This window comes from Lactuca virosa, chromosome 4 (assembly GCF_052849685.1).
Source record: "Lactuca virosa cultivar CGN04683 chromosome 4, Lactuca_virosa_CGN04683_v6, whole genome shotgun sequence".
Lineage (NCBI taxonomy): Eukaryota > Viridiplantae > Streptophyta > Magnoliopsida > Asterales > Asteraceae > Lactuca > Lactuca virosa.
The window spans coordinates 92,555,167-92,578,634 of record NC_136429.1 but is presented as its reverse complement, the minus strand read 5'-3'; the positions used below and the strand labels follow the sequence as shown (position 1 = coordinate 92,578,634).

At 33.5% G+C, this 23,468-nt stretch overlaps 1 protein-coding gene and 1 long non-coding RNA gene across 2 annotated transcripts in view; one reads left to right on the top strand and one right to left on the bottom strand.

Moving 5' to 3' along the window:
- Nucleotides 1–22,722, bottom strand: part of LOC145106347 (GDSL esterase/lipase At1g29660-like) — a 36,416-nt gene extending 13,694 nt beyond the window's left edge. Inside the window, exons 1-2 of the mRNA XM_079043348.1 lie at nucleotides 22,454–22,722; nucleotides 21,452–21,576 (exon numbers count right to left, since the gene is read on the bottom strand). Of these exons, the coding sequence (XP_078899474.1) occupies nucleotides 21,452–21,576; nucleotides 22,454–22,715 (387 nt within the window). The 5' untranslated portion in view covers nucleotides 22,716–22,722. The remainder of the gene's footprint in view (nucleotides 1–21,451; nucleotides 21,577–22,453) is intronic.
- On the top strand, nucleotides 11,375–13,500 carry LOC145106349 (uncharacterized). The gene is made up of 4 exons (XR_013707546.1): nucleotides 11,375–11,598; nucleotides 12,511–12,598; nucleotides 12,747–12,847; nucleotides 13,426–13,500. It is a non-coding gene; the product is annotated as an uncharacterized LOC145106349 (long non-coding RNA).
- Nucleotides 22,723–23,468: the final 746 nt, after the last annotated feature.

Genomic DNA, 23,468 nt, shown 5'->3' with positions numbered 1-23,468 from the left:
TGAAACTGGATTTTTGAATAAAAACCCAACATGATAGGTTTGAAACCCTTCAATATCTTCTTTACTTAGAGCATTTCCAATGAAACCAAGACAAGATAATTAATGACTTATTACTAGTTTTCATCCATTAAATACCAATCGAGTGGATGACTCGATATTGATGTAGTTGCTTTTGCATTGAAGATATGTTGCCATTATTCATATAGGTAAAATTGCATATTTATGTCGATCAAAAGAGTTTAAAGTACTTATTTAACCAAATAAAACTAAACATACAACAATAACGTTGAATGGAATTGTTGAAGGACTATAACAAAAAGATACTATATCATCCTAGAAAGATGAAACTAGTTATATACGCCTTAAATCAGAAGCAATATTAAATTCATGGAAAGTTAGCACGTGTAGGAATTGTTAACCATGTACCCAATTTGAAGGAAGATCAAAATGAAGCCTTCATGGAGGAACCACTAACGAAAGAAAGAATGGCCAGTTATGTGACATACCTTAGAAAATAAACAATGACTCCAAACTTTTGTGTAACATCTGGATCCTCGAGGTATGAGAATTAAACTAATTTTTGGAGTTTTGTGTTGGTCACGACGTGACGGAGGTATCCCCACGCCGTGGCATGGCCGCTTGACCGCATATTTCAAATTGGCTGCCACAACATGGCCGCTTGTTTTTTTGTCAATTGGTTAGTTTTAGAAGGTAGACTAAGGGTTTACTATGTATGGTTTATTTGGAGGTGTATAGTACCCGTTGATTCTGTGAGAGTTGTTAGTTGTTAACTACATCTGTGAGGTGAGTCTTCTCACTATACTATGTAGGTTGTTGGATTGTCTTTGTGGCTCTTGCATGAAAGATTGTGGTTGGATCACATCACATGTATGAAAGACTATGGTTGGATCACAACACCTATATGAAAGACTGTGGTTGGATCATATCAGTTGTATGAAAGACTGTAGTTGGATCACAACACTTGTTTGTCTTTATGACTTGCATGGGAGACCATGGTTGGATCATCATAGAAAGGTTACAGATGGGCTGTAATCTGGGAGTGATTGTAAGAGTATGGTTGGATAATACACTCTCGTAGGGATTGGCCAACTGATATGTATGATATGTGGTATTTTGGGAACTCATTAAGCTTTGTGCTTATCGTTTTATGGTTTAAATATTTTCAGGTACTTCTAATTCTAAAGGGAATGGACTGACTTGACTGTACAACATCCCCTGATGGCTTTTTCAACACTGATTATTACCATTTGACTCTGACGTATAAGAGATACATTTTACTATGTTTGGTTTTGACCAATGTTTGTATGGATTTGATGGTTTGAAAAGAGAATTTTTTACTAATATTTTTGGGACATTACATTTTGATGGAAAATTTTGGGTACCTAAATGTGGAAAGTCTAGAAAGTTGTTGTTAAGTAAAACTTATAGTAAAATATAATCATTGTTGATACCTACGAAGAAATAGGAATAAATCAATATGGATTTTTATGAAACAACCTGTATATCATAGAGTCATGATTCCATTAGGGTAATTCGAGATCGCTTACCTAAGTTAGTCTATTTCGTTCATATTCGTGTGCAAGAGCATCTGGATCTATTATCTCTAACTGAGACAATTGATTCACCTCCAAACTTTTGAAAATATTTAAAGATCATATAGGATCCAAAGTCATTATTATCACGTTCTATTGATTTTGGTGGTAGAAGGGAAGAACATATAACAATCTTTGAATTTAGATAGAATAACACTTACCACTCTTGTATCCGAATGTCATCGTATGCATCATAGCCCCTACATGTTGGAACGGAGTGTAAAAACCATTATTGGGCAGGAGATGGTGCATCAAAGTGAATACAAGGTCAAAGAGATACGTGAGCATATACATATTGCTCAAGAGAGACGGAAACAATACGTTAGCCGAATATGAAGACCCTTGGAATTAAAAGTGTAGGAAATGGATAGACTATCAAGTATCACCTTCGAACTGTGTAACATACACGTTTTGAAATCGGATTATGTAAATTAAAAAGTTAATAATATTATGAAATATTATGAGAAATTGAGTGTTAAGTTATAACACATAGTTTTTTTTACTAGAAATGAAGTAAAACTATGTTTAGAATCACTCATAAATTATTGGAAGTCTTATGAGATTCCAATTAAAAGTCAAATAGTGAAATTTAGTGAAAATATAAAATTTGAAATATGTAAAATTTTATTATTGAAAGTTGTAGATAATCTCGTTAGAAACATGTAGGCGAAAAGCTCGTCGAAATCCGAGTTATAACGAAGAAGTTATGACCAATCGAAGATCCGCGATAAAACCGGCACGGTGCCGAATGACGTAAAAAGTGAGTTTTTGATAAACTACTTTTTAGCCTTAGTGATCTAAATAAAAGTCGTAGTATTCTTTAAACCGAGAAGTTCGATAAAAAGAACGCCAAAATCTGACTTCGTATGAGGAAGTTATGATTTTTACAAGTTTCAGCTTAGCAGTAGACAGCTAAAAACTCGAATTTTAGATCGAGTGATTTTTAGCCGACAAAACCTAAACGAGAATCGAAGGTCTCGTCATTAGTAGTACAACGGTAAAAAGTCTGACGAAAACGGACGTCAGATGAAGAAGTTATGAAGTTTTAACGGATTTACCAGTCCCGGTCTGTTAAAAATAATAATATAAAAATAAAGTCAAAATTTTTCCGACGAAGTCTAAACGAAAGTTGTAGAGCATAATTTTCTCTACGCGTGCATATAAAGAACGTGAAAAACGGAGCCCGTATGCAAAAGTTACGGATATTAGAAGGTCGGGGCACAATTTCCGAGAAACCTCGCAAGGATAAGGCTGATTTCGGTGAGTCATCGCGCCACGTGTCCGAGCCGAAGACCCAGCTGCTGACGCGTCGCCTTCTGATTCGTCCGAGCAGCGTCCCAATCCCCGTCCGACGTGCTGCTGTCTCCGTGTCCTTCCGAGCCTCGCTGGCCCCTCGCATGCGAAGCCACCCGGAGCCCCTCGTTGCTGCCACACGCCTCGCTCCTGCTGCTGCCATCTGTCCGAGCTCGGCCGACCTTCGGACCCTATAAAAGGGAGGCTGCAAGCCTTCCCGAGTAGAATGAGAATTTTGGCACTTTTCACTTTTTTTCAATATTCTTACTATTTTGACATCCCCCGAAGCCCCGGGATTATTTCCAACGCCCGAAATGCGCCCCGAAGTGCCCGAAGACCCGGAAAATTTATCTTTTCGGTTTCGAAGCTCTACCTTCGCAGGGCCCGGTTTTCAACGACGAAAGTCATATTTAGAGCCGAAATGCTGCAAAAATTACTATTTTGACCCCCGGTTATTTCACGGTGAGTTTAATATATAGGAACAATTGTATGTTATGTGTTATATGTACTATGTGCTTTTCCATGTTATCATCTCGAGTTGTTGTATCTGCTATTTTATAGCAAGGCTATACCTCTGACTTGAAGTGTATGACATAAGCATCACTTGGGTATTGGTATGAACCGTTGACCATGAAGTGTATGACATAGGCATCACTTTGGCTTCGGTAGTATGCTAAGATAAGGCTGAAAGCCTAAATATTCTAGCAAAATGATATTCCTGAGTATTTACTGTGCCATTTGTGCTGAAACTTTATTGATTTTATATCAAGTATGGAAATTGTTATGTCTCATTGATTAATATGGAAAGATTTTCGCATTATGCCTTTGTTGTTCCTTGTTCCTCTTTGCTTCTGGCATATTGAAGTATATATATATGGCATAACGTTATATTGTATCTATTATTGAACTCACTAAGCGTCACCGCTTACCCTCTCAATGTTTAACAAATTTTGCAGGAGATAAGTAACTAGTGTAGTCATATACTGTTGAAAGGTTTAGAATAGTTGTAATATTACTTTTGTATTTAGGGATCATGTTTGTATAAATTTATAATATCATGGGTAGTTATGTAAAATATTAAAACATAGTCGGTTTGTATCCAATCTTTTGTAATCACTTTATCAATGTAAGATAATGTTTTATAAATATGCATGTAGCATGTTTTGGAGTAACTTTATTGTCTAGTATGAAAGTTTAGAAAGGGGTTCTTTCAATCATGGTATCAGAGCAGTGGTTTAAGTGAACTAAATTCCATGGATTGGTATTTAGACTTAAACTATTGGAAGTTCAATATATGAACTGAATCATTGTAAATATATGGATACAAACCATAGGAAACACTTAAGTGGGGTATTGGGTAGTCATAAACCCTTGTATTCTAAGATATTAAGTTACTTCAAGAATTTTAGAGACTTAGTTTATGTAAACTGGAATTTTGAGAATTTCTAGATTTGAATTGTTAAGTGATGATACAATATGTATCTAGTATACTTTAGGTTGAATACCTAATGGGGTAAGCACTAGAATATTAAGAGGAGATATGCCTTATATTCTATTACGTGCTAAATGATAAGTAAATATAGCATGCTTTAGGTTTCATACCTATATTGCTATTATTTGAGAAAGTTTAAGGTCTGTTGCCGACCTTGGTTTAGAAAATTTTATGTTCGGAATTCTAAGAATTTTCGTAATAGAATTTACATAAAACTTTTCGAAGTAATAAAGATACTTATGATAATTGACATCGATAAGTTTATAAATAAACGATTGCGGGATATCGTAAAATCATAAATATAAAGTGAAATCGTAAATAGTGTATTAATACCAATAAAGTGGTATTATGCATTTAAAATATGTAACATAATATAATAACATCTTTGGAGGAAAGATGTGCGTTTGAAATACATTTGGATGAGATAAATGTTTTGGCACAACCGATGAAGTTGTTCCACCACTGTCCAGATTAAAGCAGTGATAGTTTATAGAGTCGGAAGAACCGGGGATGGTGATAAATACTTCGGCAGTATTAAAACTAATGTAGTACCAGATTTAGAAGAATTAAAAGAAGATCAAAGGAAAGGCTAATGAAGTTTTTAGACTCAATAGGCCAAGGCCTTGTGATGTAGTATGTAGTTCGAGTAGTAACATTATACAGGATGCTCAGACTTAGTATTTAATAATACTATGTGATGATTGACTTCTATCACATCCTTATGGAAGTTCCATTGTGTGTTAAGCCTACTTTAACATACAAGATTGGGATGGTGAAATAGGTTATTTGGTTGTGAAAAGGCTGAGTGGCTTACTTTTTAGAGTAAGGTAGAGTACTTAGTTGAAGAAGATATATGCTCATATTATTATATGAGAAGAGATGTAGTTAGGAATGACAGAGAACCAAGTTGAAGCTAGTAGAGCTTGCTGAGATGCAGCTATAATACAGACTTCTTAGGATAGATTCCTATGAAGTAGACTTAAAAGATACAACCATGAGAAGAAGACTTACAAATATGCATGATGGTTTGCATGAGTTAGAAGATGATGTAAGTAGTTGGAAACTATTTGTCTTTACACTTCTAGAGGAAATTTTGGGTGTAGTATGTCTTGCAGAGTAGACACTACCCGAGAAAGAATTTATATGAAGAAATGGAAGTAAAATTTCTATCGACCTATGGAAAAGTATTAGGATATATTAAATCGAGCATATGCATGAGAAGAATTTTAGAAGGCGAGTATAAGTAATCCAATATATGTTTGATAGAAACGCGAAAACCCTAGTTGAGTCTAGGAGAAATTGTTGTATGTATTTGTTTGAACACACTCAGGTGTGAAAAGTTGCTTTGTGAAAACATTTGAATGGTGACTTGGGAACTACGAGACAATACTTGGGACAAGTATGAGTAGGTGTGAATAGTAGTAGAGGCCTATACTACTGGAAGCACAGGACTCACGCTTGGATCAGGCAAAGTCACAAGGTTACCAAGAAGCTAGTAAATGATTCCGTTTTATTCATGTGTGTCGTTACCTTCGTTTCGGTAATGACTAAGAAGATAATTATCGTTCAAATCTTAATGTCATAAAGAATCGAGTCCGATTAGTATAAATCCGCGAAAGGAGTTGATTGGTTCAGAGAACCATGTCTTATATAGTGACAAAACTTCAGTAGGAATACTGAAGAAGTAAATGGTCGAGGTAGTCGATAGAAATATAACAATATTCATTAAAAGATTGAGCAATCGTTAACCAGAGATGTGACTTGCTATGTGGTGTTATTGGCCACAAGAAATGTTTCCGCCCTACTCTTACTAGTCAAATGGCGGGGAGTCAAGTTTCCGTTCAACAATCAAAGAGTACTCCAACTAAAAAGGAGGAGGTGCCAAAAGCTAAAAGATGTGTATGTACGAAAGCACGAATTAGAGATACGTGGTGCTATTCTTTCTATTCCGAAGCATCCACGTGTTGTTCAAACTCTTTTTGTTTTCTTTATTCCATCAGCTTGATTTATTCGATCTGATTCTAATACAAGAGTTTGGTTCGTTACGTGTCTTGTGCGTTATAAAATCAAAGGTCATTAGAATAAGACCATTTGATTTGTTGTTATAGCAAAAGTAAAGACCTTATCATGGGTTTAGTCTATAAACCAAGAAGGAGCAGGAGTCTGCAATGAGAATTGAGTTTTAACTCAAGGATTAGGATCGAAGGCCCAATAGAGAATGATGAGCGGGTGCAGGATGGAGCACCGCTAGTAATTAATAAGTTTGAAGAGTTTGACAATAGTTTGGCAAACCAAAAGTTAAATATCATATATTTTAGATTACCACAGAGGAAGTAAGTTAGGACTCGAATGTTGTGACTAGTAATTTTCTCGTAAACTTTAGATCTGCTTACATCTTATTTGATTGTAATGCCTCAGATTCTTTCATGCCTTATAAATTCGCACATTCTTTTCAAATTGCTTGTTACGCAATTGTCCAATCATTTCATATAGATAACATAGGAAATATATCATTACTTGCTGATAAAGTCTATAGAGATAGTGTCATAGGAATTGAAAGTTATAATCTTCCTGCTAACCTAATTACTATCTTCTTTCCCCAACTTTGATATTATTCTCGACATGAATCGATTGGTTGTTAAAGAACCATGCAGAACTCCTGTGCTACGAAGAGATGATATGCATCCCTATCGAAAGGGAAGATTCTATTTATGTCTACCGTGAAAATAATAAATTTCTTTCTTTCTTAAAAACTCGTAAATTTATGCCGAAGGGATATTTTACTTATCCGGCTTATACAGTTAATACCTTGAAAGAGGAAAAGAAAACTGTGAATGATAGCCTTTGGATAATTATCGACCGACTGATTAAGAGTGCATATTTTCTCGCCATACGTACAATGGTTCTAATGGAGAAATACGCACAAGTTTACTTAGACGAAATTGTGGCGAGACATGGTGTGCCACTAAAGATTATTTCCGATCGTGATACTCGCTTCACTTCTCACTTTTGGGCGAGTATGAAAAGTGAATTGGGATCTCGAGTTGCTCCCAACACAACTTATCATCCCCAGACAGATGGATAGATGGAGAGAACAATCCAAACAGTAGAAGATATGCTTCGTGCATGTGTCTAAGGGTTCGGTAGTAACTGTGAACACCATTATGTTGGCATAATGTTGGACAGAAAATCCTTGGTGGTCCTGAAATGATTCAAGACACCACTGATAAGATTCAAATTATACTTAGGGAAAATAAGAATGAGATAAGAGCGAAATATCCTCATTTGTCTAAATCGTTGTGATTTCGGGGACGAAATCCTCAAAAGGAGGAGGTATTTGTAACATACACGTTTTGAAATCGTGTTATGTAAATTAAAAAGTTAATAATATTATGAAATATTATGAGAAATTTGAGTGTTAAGTTCTAACAGATAGTTTTTTTACTAGAAATGAAGTAAAACTATGTTTAGAATCACTCATAAATTATTGGAAGTCTTATGAGATTCCAATTAAAAGTCAAATAGTGAAATTTAGTGAAAATATAAAATTTGAAATATGTAAAATTTTATTATTGAAAGTTGTAGATAATCTCGTTAGAAACATGTAGGCGAAAAGCTCGTCGAAATCCGAGTTATAACGAAGAAGTTATGACCAATCGAAGATCCGCGATAAAACCGGCACGGTGCCGAATGACGTAAAAAGTGAGTTTTTGATAAACTACTTTTTAGCCTTAGTGATCTAAATAAAAGTCGTAGTATTCTTTAAACCGAGAAGTTCGATAAAAAGAACGCCAAAATCTGACTTCGTATGAGGAAGTTATGATTTTTACAAGTTTCAGCTTAGCAGTAGACAGCTAAAAACTCGAATTTTAGATCGAGTGATTTTTAGCCGACAAAACCTAAACGAGAATCGAAGGTCTCGTCATTAGTAGTACAACGGTAAAAAGTCTGACGAAAACGGACGTCAGATGAAGAAGTTATGAAGTTTTAACGGATTTACCAGTCCCGGTCTGTTAAAAATAATAATATAAAAATAAAGTCAAAATTTTTCCGACGAAGTCTAAACGAAAGTTGTAGAGCATAATTTTCTCTACGTGTGCATATAAAGAACGTGAAAAACGGAGCCCGTATGCAAAAGTTACGGATATTAGAAGGTCGGGGCACAATTTCCGAGAAACCTCGCAAGGATAAGGCTGATTTCGGTGAGTCATCGCGCCACGTGTCCGAGCCGAAGACCCAGCTGCTGACGCGTCGCCTTCTGATTCGTCCGAGCAGCGTCCCAATCCCCGTCCGACGTGCTGCTGTCTCCGTGTCCTTTCGAGCCTCGCTGGCCCCTCGCATGCGAAGCCACCCGGAGCCCCTCGCTGCTGCCACGCGCCTCGCTCCTGCTGCTGCCATCTGTCCGAGCTCGGCCGACCTTCGGACCCTATAAAAGGGAGGCTGCGAGCCTTCCCGAGTAGAATGAGAATTTTGGCACTTTTTCACTTTTTTTCAATATTCTTACTATTTTGACATCCCCCGAAGCCCCGGGATTATTTCCAACGCCCGAAACGCGCCCCAAAGTGCCCGAAGACCCGAAAAATTTATCTTTTCGGTTTCGAAGCTCTACCTTCGCAGGGCCCGGTTTTCAAGAAAACTCCCGGTTTTCAACAACGAAAGTCATATTTAGAGCCGAAATACTGCACAAATTACTATTTTGACCCCCGGTTATTTCACGGTGAGTTTAATATATAGGAACAATTGTATGTTATGTGTTATATGTACTATGTGCTTTTCCATGTTATCATCTCGTGTTGTTGTATCTGCTATTTTATAGCAAGGCTATACCTCTGACTTGAAGTGTATGACATAAGCATCACTTGGGTATTGGTATGAACCGTTGACCATGAAGTGTATGACATAGGCATCACTTTGGCTTCGGTAGTATGCTAAGATAAGGCTGAAAGCCTAAATATTCTAGCAAAATGATATTCCTGAGTATTTACTGTGCCATTTGTGCTGAAACTTTATTGATTTTATATCAAGTATGGAAATTGTTATGTCTCATTGATTAATATGGAAAGATTTTCGCATTATGCCTTTGTTGTTCCTTGTTCCTCTTTGCTTCTGGCATATTGAAGTGTATATATATATATATATATATATATATATATATATATATATATATATATATATATATATATATATATATGGCAGAACGTTATATTGTATCTATTATTGAACTCACTAAGCGTCACCGCTTACCCTCTCAATGTTTAACAAATTTTGCAGGAGATAAGTAACCAGTGTAGTCATATACTGTTGAAAGGTTTAGAATAGTTGTAATATTACTTTTGTATTTAGGGATCATGTTTGTATAAATTTACAATATCCTGGGTAGTTATGTAAAATATTAAAACATAGTCGGTTTGTATCCAATCTTTTGTAATCACTTTATCAATGTAAGATAATGTTTTATAAATATGCATGTAGCATGTTTTGGAGTAACTTTATTGTCTAGTATGAAAGTTTAGAAATGGGTTCTTTCAAACTGAATCATTCATTTTGGAAAAATACGAAAGTTCAACTAAGACTCATTAGACCGTTTTAAATAATAGAGAAAGTGGGATCCATAACCTACAAATTAAAGTTACTTAAGAAACTTCACATAATTCACAATGTTTTCATATATCAAATTTATGAATGCCACTTGAGATTTAAAAAAAATAGAGATCTTGAGATTCAACCTCAGCCACATATTTCACATTTGCCGCTCTAACGCTCTAGCATACCGGTAACAACGAGGTACGCCTAATCATAAATGATTATATGGCAAAGAGGTCTAATCATATACGATCAAGGTACTAAATGGCGTGAGGCGTGGCGTGGCAGTAAGACCAAACCTCAAGCTTAACGAGCCATATCGAGCCATAACATTTTTCAAGGCGTGATGTAAGGCAACAATTTTATATTAATTTATTATTATATTACCATATATATATATATATATATATATATATATATATATATATATATATATATATATATATATATATATATATATATATATATATATATAACAAATATAACTAATTTTTAGAAGTGTTATATCAAATACTAATAACAAAATATCCTCGATTGGAAAAGATATAACAAAGAGCAAAAAAACGTGTCTGAAACGAAAAACATGTGGCATAACGTGCCATGGCATGTCATATCACATCTTGCCATGCGTCACGCTTAACAGCAACATTATGAAGTTTTTCGTAACGTCGAAGCCAAGCCTCACGCCATGGCGCGCCTTCTAGAACATTGTATATGATTATACCTGTTTATACGTAAATGCCTAATCATTAGTGATTATACATAGATGTATGTTCACAGATTAAGTAATCATATATGATTATGACAGTTGGTAGCAGAAGAAGTGGTGGTGGTATAAGTGACGAAGGTGGCAGTGGTGGGATCGGCTGATATCAGAGGTGGTTGTAGTGGCGGTGGCGGTGGCAGTTGTGGTGGTGGGGATGGTGGCGGAGTAAAAGGGAACGTGCGACGCTATATAATCATTTATGATTTATAACAGGTGTCGCGTCGGAGTGTTAGAGTGGTTATGTGACTGATGTTGAATTTCAAGATCTTTATTTTTTTTATCTCAACGGAACTTACCTCTGTGTGTGTGTGTGTGTATATATATATATATATATATATATATATATATATATATATCTATTCTTAATAAAAGAGTACTTTAGACGCCATGTGTCCCCTTTATAGACCTATTTCATTCCACGTGGCACCTTCTTAGACTATTTCTCTTCAATTTCCCGCCCAAGAAACTTTACAGGATATATTTGGCAACTAATTCTTGATATTGATAACCTATTATTGATTGAAATTCAAAATTTTCGGAAAATTTGGTTGCATTTAAAAAGTTTCCTTAATTATCCTTTTAATCAGGCATTATTTGTTGACTCCATCGGTTATCCCTTCGCTCAATCTCTTTTGAAAACCAAATCACCTGTAATTCTTCATCTGTCATTGATTAATTAGTTAATGTTTTCTTTTTCAATTTGACAGGAAGTCGTCATTCTTGATATGCAAAATTGAGTTATTTCATCTTCTTCCACCGGGTTATGGATTCTCTTTAAAGGCTTTTGAAGGTAAAATTGATATGAAGACTTTGATTCACATTGGGCTCCCGATAAAGGTTCCTGATGCAAGGTATTTCATGATTTTTTGGTTTTGATTCCTTTTTTTGTATGTAGTTCGAATTTTGCGATTTTGTGGAGCCAGAGCCAATACTTTGGGTTTTCATTTTGGAGACTATTTTCGGTAATGACAATATTCGATGATTTGTGTCTAATTTTCATATAAATAAGAAAAGATCTTCACAAGTTATTGGTAGGAAACCGAATGGAAGAAGTTTGATTCCACATTTAAATTTACATATGAAATACAATTATTATTATGCCTCCAATTTTCACGATTTCGGTGTTTTTATCTGTTACCATTTCTCTTTTTCTTCAGTTTGTTGTTTATTACTGTATGTGTGTGTGTGTGTGTGGTATTTGATTGTGATAATCTAATGATATTCAAAATCCTCTTGTACATGATTTGGTGATGGAAAACTTGATTTTGATGTTGCATTCTATGTGTTTGATAAAATGCCCATGAGAAGTTCTTTTTCATATGAAAGATTGTTACACACTTCAATGTATGTTTGTGTGTGTATGTATGTGTGTTACTTCTTTACTCCATAAATTTGAAATCTGTTGTGAAGGTTGAGACCTGCAAAACTTTTGTTTGATATTTAAATGTTTTTGCTTTTATGCAAACCATCATATGGTTAAAAAAGAGCATGTATTTTTCTTGCAACAAAAAATAACTCATTTATAAAAACTAATTTTCTTTCAGAAAAATTGGAATCGTGAACACCTATATAATCTATTTTAACTTTCTATGTTGATCATTACCTGATTAACATTTGTGGTTGTGTCACTAACAAAGGATAATAAGAACTTGATGATACATCCACCATTACCTCGCACAAATGATACAATTTTATTACTTTGTAGTTTTTTATTATTTTTATTATTTTATTACCTTTCTAAAATCTTTTTTTGATCCATTTAGATTCTTCCATTGTGTGGCGTCTATGTGTATCAATTGAGTGTAGAAGCCAGCTACCCTAACTGATTTCTTAAGACGTGATCCTTATAAGGTACATATATGTTCTTTTAAAGCTATATTATTAATTAATTGTTTTTAACTAATATCATTGAGTCGTATATCTATGATTTTTTCTTTATTGTTTTGAAAAAAATTTACCAAAATGGGATGAAAATGAACTTTTAAATTGTTGTTATCAGGTGAAAACCTGAGTTGCTCGTATCAACATACTAATAATGGGGGTATGCAAGCATTTCAATTGATTATGAAGGATTATAAGTCAGTTACATAATGTTTTGAGGTAACTTTGAGTTGGTTAGAGTTAAAATATGATTTATTTCATCAAAATTACTATCACATACAATAGGTTGAAAGAGAGGATTTTTGTGTGAAAAAAAGAAACATCATCTCAATATTGGTGGCATCACCATTAATTTTTATTGTGCATGTAGAAAGGTCTCGTGAAGTTATTGAAGTTGGGATAGGGTTTAATGTTGCTCTTTATGGAGGCTGAGTTCAAGGAAAAACTAAGAGTGATAACGTCTAAAAAACCACTCTCATTTAAAGAAAACAGTTCAAAAATAGCAACACATTTAATATTATTGTTTTGTTTTTTATAGCATCCTACTTTCAAGTGATAAATGCTAAAAAGTTGATCTCTCTTTTAGTGGTTGTCAAAAAATGTCTGATTAAAAATTGTTTATTTGTTTTTTATAGCATCTTACTTGATTTGTTTGTATGGCATCTTAATTACTTTTCTAAATTTGTTTTTAAAGCATTTTACTTTGGTTTTTTTGTAGAATACTTGGTGTGTCGCAAAGAATCATTATTTTTTATTTTTAAGACATATGTATTTGTAATCTGTGTCAATGTATGCAGGATGCTACATGAGATTTGGCATAAATATAAAAGATCCAAAAAGGTGGACTAATTTATGATAAGCATTAGTGGAGTAATGTAAATTGTGTTTGTATTTTATTTTGTGCTTTTCTCATTCTTCATATATAAAAATGTCTTATACCCCTTAGTGTTGTTATTAAACGAAACTGTGACTATGTAAGCATAAAAATATTGATTTTGATTGTTTTAACATGCATTGCGATGGAAATGGTCAAAATGGATTGTAACTTTATTCTTGCGGTGAAAATGGTTCACCCCAAATTGATTTAAATTAAAAATTAAACAGTTACAAGATAAAATATCTAAGTTTATAAAAAAAAATTGTTTGCAAATCTGCTACTAATTATTATTATGCCAATTAAATTTTAAAGTTGTTTTATTTTGCAGTACCGTGTGGTACACGGGTTATAACCTACTATACGCTAGTAGTATATTGTCTCGTCCTAAAATAGCATCATGCCTTTGAGAACTTTGTTATTTGACTTTTATATATATATATATATATATATATATATATATATATATATATATATAAATAAAAGTCAAATAACAAAGTTCTCAAAGGCATGATGCTATTTTAGGACGAGACAATATACTACTAGCGTACTATTGTTTGGTGTAAGTTTATGCTCCATATCTTATCATGTACGCCTCCCACCAAAAAAAAAAAGATCAAGTCTTTTGGACACTATTATATAGATTCAAGAAGTTATTCTTTACATGATGAAACCACACTTTGTGTTTCGCATGGGCACTTAAAAAGGTAGATTTATAGTTTTGATTATGAGTGTAGTGGGAGTTAGGTGTTGGAGAAATTCAGCACGATCTGACATCTGTTGCGTCGAATTAAAGTTCTTAAATACTAAAGGATAAAAAGAATACCTTAAGGAGATTTTGGGCCAATCTAAGTTGATTTGGAGTGTGATAAATCATTAATTGACAATTTCTAATCCTATATTATCAAGCTTGGAAGATATGTATCTTGATTCACATCTTCTCCTTCAAATAAGGTGGGGTTGGGGTGTGTTAACGTTGCGAAAGATTTCACTATAGACCCAATTCTGTAAATTAATAGATTTAATGTATTTTATATGATGTGATTACCCTATTAATTATCTTTTTTTTTTTGTTTATTTATTTTAAATTTTGAACGAATGTGACCGTTGAACGGCCAGTTTTCATAAAAAAAATGAATTTTTATTACCTATATATACATACAATCTATTTCCCCTTCATTCACCTCATTCTTTCTTTCCCAGCATTTTATAAAATTTCATTACTTCCCATTTTTAAAAGATGGATCATTTCGACCTGTCTAATGATGATGATGATGACAATATCTTTGCGAGTATGATGTACCAGTATTGTACAAACGTATTACTACAACTTGCTCCAGCTCCACTACTAACACAAAGTGCGGCGTTAAACGGAGATCGCGAAGAAGGGCACATGCGTCTAGTTCACGATTATTTTGCGGATTATTGTGTCCACCAACCATAAGATTTCAAAAGAAGGTTTCATTTGCGAACAAGTGTGTTTGAACAGATAGTCAATGAATTTGAAAGCAGGTATCATTTCTTTCAAGTTTTGCAATAAATTATAAATGTAGTTTTTAGATAAAATAACTACAATTTTTTACCTATTAAATATATGTTTAGGTATGAATTTTTCCAAATGAGATACGATGCTATAGGTAAACGAGAATTCACAGGGTTGCAAAAATGTGTTGCGGCAATAAAGCTTATGGCTATGGGTGAGTCGCCTGATTCTATTGATGATTATATGAGAATGTCTGAGAAAACTGCACGAGAAAGTTTGTATAGATTGGTGAGAGTTGTTGTTGAAACCTTCGCTGACAAATATTTGTGCAAACCTTCGTTGAATGATATGCAACAACTATATAAAACTCATGAAGAAAGACATTGTTTTTCGGGTATGCTTGGAAGCATTGACTGCACACACTAGAAACGGAGAAACTGTCCCGCGGCGTGGAAAGGCCAATATGCAAGTGGTCATCATGAAGCGTCTTCGTTGGTATTACAAGTTGTTGCTTCCTAAGATTTATGGATTTGACATTCTTTTTTCAGGGTTGCAGGTTCCAACAACGATGTCAACGCTCTTGATCAGTCACCAATATTTGATGATCTTTTGTTAGGAAACGCACCGATGCTCCTTTCACAGTGAATGGAAATCGATATAAGTATGGGTATTACCTTACAAATAGAATATATTTAGCATATTAAACATCCGGGAAGGCGTTTCGACATCCATTAACACCAAGATTTATGGACTTGACATGCTTTTTTCGGGGTTGCGGGTTCCAACAACGAGGTCAACACTCTTGATCAGTCACCAATATTCGACGATATTTTTTCGGGAAAGGCATCAGATGCTCGTTTCACAATGAATGGAAATGGATATATGTTTGGGTATTACCTTACGGATGGAATATATCCAGCATATTCCACATCTGTGAAGGTGTTTCGACATCCGGTAACACCAAGAGACAATTTTTTCAAGAGAAGACAAGAAAGAGCACATAAGGATGTGGAACGTGCTTTTGCAGTTCTGAAGTCGAAATGACACATAGTTGAACATGCCGCACGACCATATCAGTTAGGCGTTCTACGAGATATTATGTATGCATGTATCATAATGCATAACATGGTGGTTAAAGATAAAGGACACAATATTGCAGTGTATTTGACTACGAAACCCATGCACGTACACTTTCAACCAGGGACAATGGAATATTTATATAGGGCCGTTGATATTCAAGTCGCAGGAAAACACAAACAACTTTGAGAAGACTTGACAGATTATATGTACGATGGTACCCAAGATGAATACTTTAGAAAAAAAATGTATTTTTTTTTTTGCTTTTAAATGTTATTTGTTTTGTTATATATTTTTTAGAACTTTAGATGTTATTTTAATTAAAAAGTTATATTTTATTTAAATAACATGTTTTATTAAATTAATTTTAATTTGTTATTAGAAATTTTAAAAATTAAATCAAAAAAATTAAAAAGAAATTATGACATTGAAGTTAATGGGTGTTATAACATGTTGCCTATTTCCTCACTTGGTATTATAACACCATGAATGTCATGGCATGTGAGGTGACAATTTTTGGGTGTGGTAACACGCCGTAACATATTGCCCACACCCACTAATCTAAAGGCTCAAGGTGGAAAACAAACATCAATGTTTCGAGTAGACACACTCTAAATTTATAAAAGTTAGTAACTACATTTAATAGTCTCTTGAAAGCATTATTTAATCCAATTGTAACTATTATTATTGTTGCAATACGGGGGTCCGGAGATATTCTATGATCAAAGGCTTTGTGGTTGTCACGAACTGGATTCGAACCAGCACCTCTGGGAGCAAAAGAAGTAGAAAGTATATTAAAAATAAATTATAATCTTGAATGGATGGTTGAATTATTCTTCCCTAGGATGGTTGAATTATTCTTCCTTCTTAGGTTAATTACATTGTTCATTCCATTTGGGATGCTTGTTAATGAATCACATGAGGCTTCATTTGGTGGTTTATATCAATAGATAACATGTTTTTCCATGGTTAAAGATTATATTGTTGAAGTATTATGAATATGTTGAAGTAAAAGTCATTATTCATATATTATAAGAAATCATGTTAGTTACTCATAAGCTTTATAGCTTATATTGTGGTTATCTTCTATATATACATGTGCTAGTGGTAAAGATAAGGAGCTTATGTTGTGGTTATCTTCGTGGTTTGCAAATACTAAAGGTAAGTAGTTTATGAAGATAAATGGGGATTAAAACTTAAGTCTAGGTCTAATTCGTAGGGGAATTAGTGTAAATAGGGAAATGGCTTTTAGAAAGAAATCATAGTTTTCATTCTTTCATTTTAGAGAAATCTCAAGAAAAAATCCTAATATTTTACGTGCCTTAATTTACGAAAAAGTCTTTAACTAAATTTTTTTTACGAAAAAACATGAATTACCGGTAAAAATGACGATTTGACCTATTTTTCCCGATTTAACGGTTTCATTACTGACTTGATTTCATTAACATCCCATTATATTACCATAATTTACGAATAAGTATCAACTAAAAATTAAGTGATGATTTGTCAATTTTCTCCCTGTAAAATACATTTTACCGATTTCATTGTTGACCTGAATGTTTAGTCATTAGATGAGTTGGCGAGATGGATATGATTGGTTATATAATGCTATGTTTACCATAAAATTTGATATCCTGATGTATTATATATTTGTTGCAATATCATATGCATCGAAAGAAGACTGCAATAATTATATAAGCTAGCAACAACTTCATCATTTTTAAGTTTATAGGAACTTTCAAACTTTCTGTCTAATCTTATATAACCTAATATATCTATCTCATCAACTCATTTTCCACACTTTTTTCTCAAAAACATATAATTTACCTATTTCATTGTTTTCGTAGATACATAATCATAAATGAGTCGATTAGATAGATATCAAGTTTTACGGTAAACGTAGCATTATATAACACATCGTATGCATCTTATCAGCTCATTTATGACTAGACATTTAGGTCAACAATGAAACTTGTAAAATGTATGTTACATGGAGAAGTTAGAAAAAACATCACTTAATTTTAGTTTGAGACTTATTCGTAAATTAAGGTAAAATAACATAAATTAGGGTAAAGTAATGATACTTTAATTAAACCAAGCCAACAATGAAACCAGTAAAGAGCAAAAAAAGTTCAAATCGTCATTTGTTACGTTAATTCATGTTTTTCTGTAAACAAATTTTAGTTTGAGACTTTTTCGTAAATTAGGGTAAAATATTAGGACTTTTCTGGAGATTTCATTCTTTTTGCTCTCTTATTTCTATATTGCATAAGTAGGTCAAGATCAATAGAAAATTCATCTATGGCTGATTCTTTGTTGATTCATTCTAAGTTTCTTCATAATTATTCATTAAATGTTTCCACAATTGCAAAACAAGTGGTATCACAATTAGAGGAGAAGTTTTTTTTGACCAATTGGTGATATGAAGGTGATTCTTGGTGCGTTCTTTTTCTGGTGCTTCATTGAAGGTGAAAAGGGTATTTAGATGACGTTCCAATTTAGTATTCACATGTAATATTCGATCAAGATTAATGAAAAGAAAATAAAAGCACAAATTCGAAATTTCACTATAGTGGATGTATTTTTTTCTTGTGAAAAAATTCGGAGTTTTAATTGGGTTAATAGGCAAGTTCGTTTAGGTTTCGTTCATTAAACTGCCTTTGTTTTGAGTTTGTGATTTGTTTCTTGGGGTCCCTCTACAAAGATTGTGTCTGAAGTAGAGTTTGAAAGATTGCATGCCAAATGTTCGATAAAAGTTCTCAAAGAGGTCAAGTAGTGTTCTTCGGGTTCAAAAATAGGGGTTTGACTATCATTTCAAAGGGATCGAATAAGGGGTGTAAGGGTTTCAATCAGGTGGCAATCCATTTGATTTTCATGGGGTTTTTCGATCAAAGGAAGTAGTTGACATATTTTACAACATAGAGGGTATGTTTCTAAGGAAGAATGGTCTATGGTGGGTGGAGTTTTAGTTCAAGGCGCGAGTGTTGCTAAAGAAACAAAGAATATGGTTTTCACTTGTAAGAAAGAGGCTTGCAAGTGAGTGTGAGATAATGTATATGGAAAGAAGAAGGTAAAGAAATGAATTTGGTAGTGGTGTCATGGGATACCGGTTTTGTGTCGTCCAAGAGGTGTACTGTGTTGAGTCGGGGTACTACGTTCAATAAGAAGTTGATGGTCTACCGATATGGTTCTTCGTGTATGGTGGAGAAGGTGGAGGGGATTTCCTAACGGGTAGAAGATAACGACTTTGTGGTGGTATCGAATGTCGAAAAGTATGCTACTCAAATTGATACAAAGGAGTTGGACGTGAGTTTTTTCAACATAGCCTTGGGTCTTTAATGGCGGACTTGTATAAGAATGTTCCTTAAGGTGGAGTCGAAGTGGCTTGTTCTTCGATTGCTCGAGTTTGGTGCAAAGGACAAGTTAGATATGGGTTCGAGGACCTGGGAGCCTACATGGATGATGTGGTTGGTGCTACTTGGTGGGAGGCGATGTTTAGCTCGATAGGGGTGAGCTGTGGGTTAAGGCGATGTTTCGAAAGGTAGACGGGTCAACTACGAAGCAAAAATTTTCACCCGTAGTGCGACATGTGATTTTTTTATTGTGCTCTCATTGAAGGAAACTCAAAGGGCCCAACCAGGTTGGTTTTTCAGTTTATCTGATGGTGGATCACATCGTACGTATTTGCGGGTCCGTGTATATAGGGTTATACGGGTTTGATAGGCATGCTTTGGTGGCGAGAAGTTAGGTAGAGATCGAAAGTGAAGTTGGGACAACTCCAAGGTGTTTGTTTTGGTGACTCGAATGTTTTGATTGGATACGGTCGACTATCCAAAGTTGTTTCAAGTTTCGAATAAAATTTGACTTTCAATATTGAATGATAGGATTTAGTTTGTAAGCTAAGGTGAACATTGTACATAAAAGGTGGCTTAAAACTTAAGTCTATGGTTCGTAAATAATTAAGACTTCACTATGGGGGCCATTATTAATTAAAGCTGGTAATGGGTCGACCTAGGTTTGGTTCGGGTTCAACACATTTATTAATTGGGTTGAAGATTTCAACCCAACCCCACCTTTTTATTTAAATGACTAGATATTTCCAACCCAACCTAACCTTTCAAATAAATGGGTTGTCACTAGGTTCACCCGTTTATATAATTCCTAACCTAACCTATTAAATATATGAGTTAAATTTGGGTTAACCCATTTAAAATAGAAAAGTAAAATAAATTAACTAAAGATTAAACCACATAAATTATTTCATAACTTAAGTAAACTTTCAAAGTATAATAAATGTATAATCATAATTCAAAAATACAAAGAAAATTTTCAAATAAAATTAAAAATATGTAATTTCGAAATGATTTTGAAAAGTGATTAGTGTTGTCAGTGCAAAGAAAAAAATAGGAATTAGAATTGCATTTTTTAAAACATAAATAATAATACAACTTTGTAATTTATAAATTAATACTTAGATTAATACATGGTAATATTTAAATAATTATTATATTAAATATATATATTAAAGTTAAATGGGTTGGTGGGTTGAAAACGGGTTGACAACATTTACCCAATCTAACCTATTTAATTATATGTGTTAGGCGGGTTAATTCATTTATCCTAAATGGATTGAAAATCCCAACCCAACCTGTTAATTTTGAGTTGGGTTCGATTAGGTCGGTGGGTTGGTCGATTAGGTCGGTGGGTTGGTCAATTTTTGGGTGCTCTATTATTAATGTAAATAGGGAAATGGCTTTTAGAAAGAAATGTACAGTTTTCATTATTTCTTTTAACTTCTTATTTCTGTATCGCATACATAAGCACGTCAAGATCAATAGAAAATCCATCTTTGGCTACTTCTTTGTTGATTTCTTCTAAGTTTCTTCCTAATTATTCATTTATTGCTTCCGCAAATGAACAACAGTTGGCATAGTATATGAAGCTTAAAAAATATCTGGAAGATGGTTCTTTTCCATCTTTTGGGTAGTTTGTCATGTAACACACATTTGGGTTAACATTTTTTGTAACTAAGATTTTATGTGAACTTGTATACTTTGCTTGTTCATAGTACAAGTGTATTGTAAAAATGTTTTAGAACATGAATTCTTTTTTGTGTATCTTATATTCTAATTTTACGGGCATTACACCTTAAGTACATAATATTCACCAAGGACTTACTCATGTTTAATTATGGTATAACACATAATTCTCTTCTATTATAAATCGTCATTATATCCTACTTTATTAAATTTTATACTTATATCTTGTTTAGTTTTTGACTAAATAATATAATTTGCTAAATATTCCATAACATATGGTAGCTTTCTACCTTTCTTAGACGACTTAAAAATAAACAATTGGTACCAGTTCATTCACAAATGGTGATTACATTATGACTTCCGGTTTCCTCTCTAATGCCACAACCAGCGCTAGCATAATTTACACCAGTGCTGATCTCTTCGTCGGTTGCAGTAGCATAAGGTGGAATAAAGTCATCGAAGCCAAGAAATTGACCTGAAATTCATCATCCAAAGGATATGTTGATTGTTACTGTCCATATTTTTCACGTATAGAAAATGAATAAGTATATAACATAAGAAAACCGACTTTTGATGAATTGACAAGATTATCCTTGGTCAATGAAAAGAATATAAAATATTTAGGAACAAAAACAACACCAACATTAATATTTTTGTTATAAAATAATGTTGAAGATTATCCAACTCTAGATACATGGTTATAAAAGCACTGCCTATTTGATCCCTTCTCTTATTTAATCTAAACTTAAGGCTTCAATATGAAGTGGTTATCAAGTTCACCGATTTTTAATTTTTGAGTAAATTACACGAATGGTCCTTATGGTTTGCGGTAATTTGCATGTTTAGTCCCTAACTTATTTTTTTAACTCGGAAGATCCCTACTGTTTGTTTTTGTTGCGCGCTTGGTCCCCGTCTTACATAAAAAAACTATTTTGCCATTGATTTTTTAATTCATTTAAATAAAACACCACAACCCCACTTACACCTCACATTACCTTATTTTACCTACCTCATCTTATTTAAATAAATTAAAAAATCAAAGGCAAAATAGTATTTTTAGGTAAGACAGAGACCAAGCGCGCAAAAAAAAAAAACAAACTATAGGGACCTTCCGAGTTAAAAAAACAAGTTAGAGACCAAACATGCAAATTACCCCAAACCAGAGGGACCATTCGTGTAATTTACTCTTAATTTTTAAGAAATTATTTCATCTTTGTATAACAATAGTAACAGGCAAAATAAGTACTTATCTTGATTAGTTTTCTAAATGTAGAATGTTTATTTTTTATTGGTTGGCTGAAGATGCAAATTGTCAAACAAAATGAGAGAGAGAAAAAAATAAAGAGAGATACCGATAATATTTGCGGTTGTCCGACCGTTGCAGAACCTGCCAGTATCACCTTTTGGAAAATCAACCCCATAAGGACGGTAATTGGCTTTCCATTTTGAGTAAAGTTCATTGTTGTTGCCATTATCGACTAATGAGTCTCCAAAGATGAAGTAACATGGCACTTTTGGTTCACCGGAAACTTTGTATGTCCCAAAGTGCCATAATAATATAAAGACGTGGACTATGAGTAAAAAGCTCGACTCGTGAGCCATTTTTGTTAGCATAAAAGGAGAGGGATTACCATAATTAATTTTTTGTGCTATCTTCCTCTTACTTAAAGACAAAAGAGGCGGGGAACTAAGTTAGGCAAAATAGTAGAAAATTTGGTAAAAACTAAGTTCATGCGTATACTTTAAAAATCAGTTACTACTTCAACATGCATTGAAGTTATAAGAAGTGGTTATACTAAAATATTAGGCCACATATATCAACGCTCAATCATTGTCGCTACGATAGTATTGAAATAGTTATCTTATCTCTCCTTAAATCATCTACAATAGTGAGTTTTATGAGAGTTGAATGAGGTTACAAATATATTTGTCATTCAATGAATTAAACTTTACCATGGTGAGATGTTACATTGACATTCAATTGATTTGGAGTTCTATGGTCATTAAACTTTTCAATGGGAAAAAAAAAAGTTTTAAATTCTTAAATATTTACTATGAATTAGGTTCTGTAATTTTCTATTGAACTTTGTCCAGTTCAATATATTGTAGAAAAAATTGATAGCGTATGAAATATAAAAAAATAACATGACAATACATTGAACTGTATTGAAAATGCCCTTATAACCTCAAGCAACAACAAAAGGGCTTCAAGATCTTAACAAACGTTTAAACATAAAACTTTGATTTACTAAAACACTTTTCTAAAACAATTATAGAATCAAAACTTATTTCTAGAATACAAATATAAGATCAAAAGAAACATTGATTACAATAAATTAACATCATAAAACAACGATAAAAGCTCGA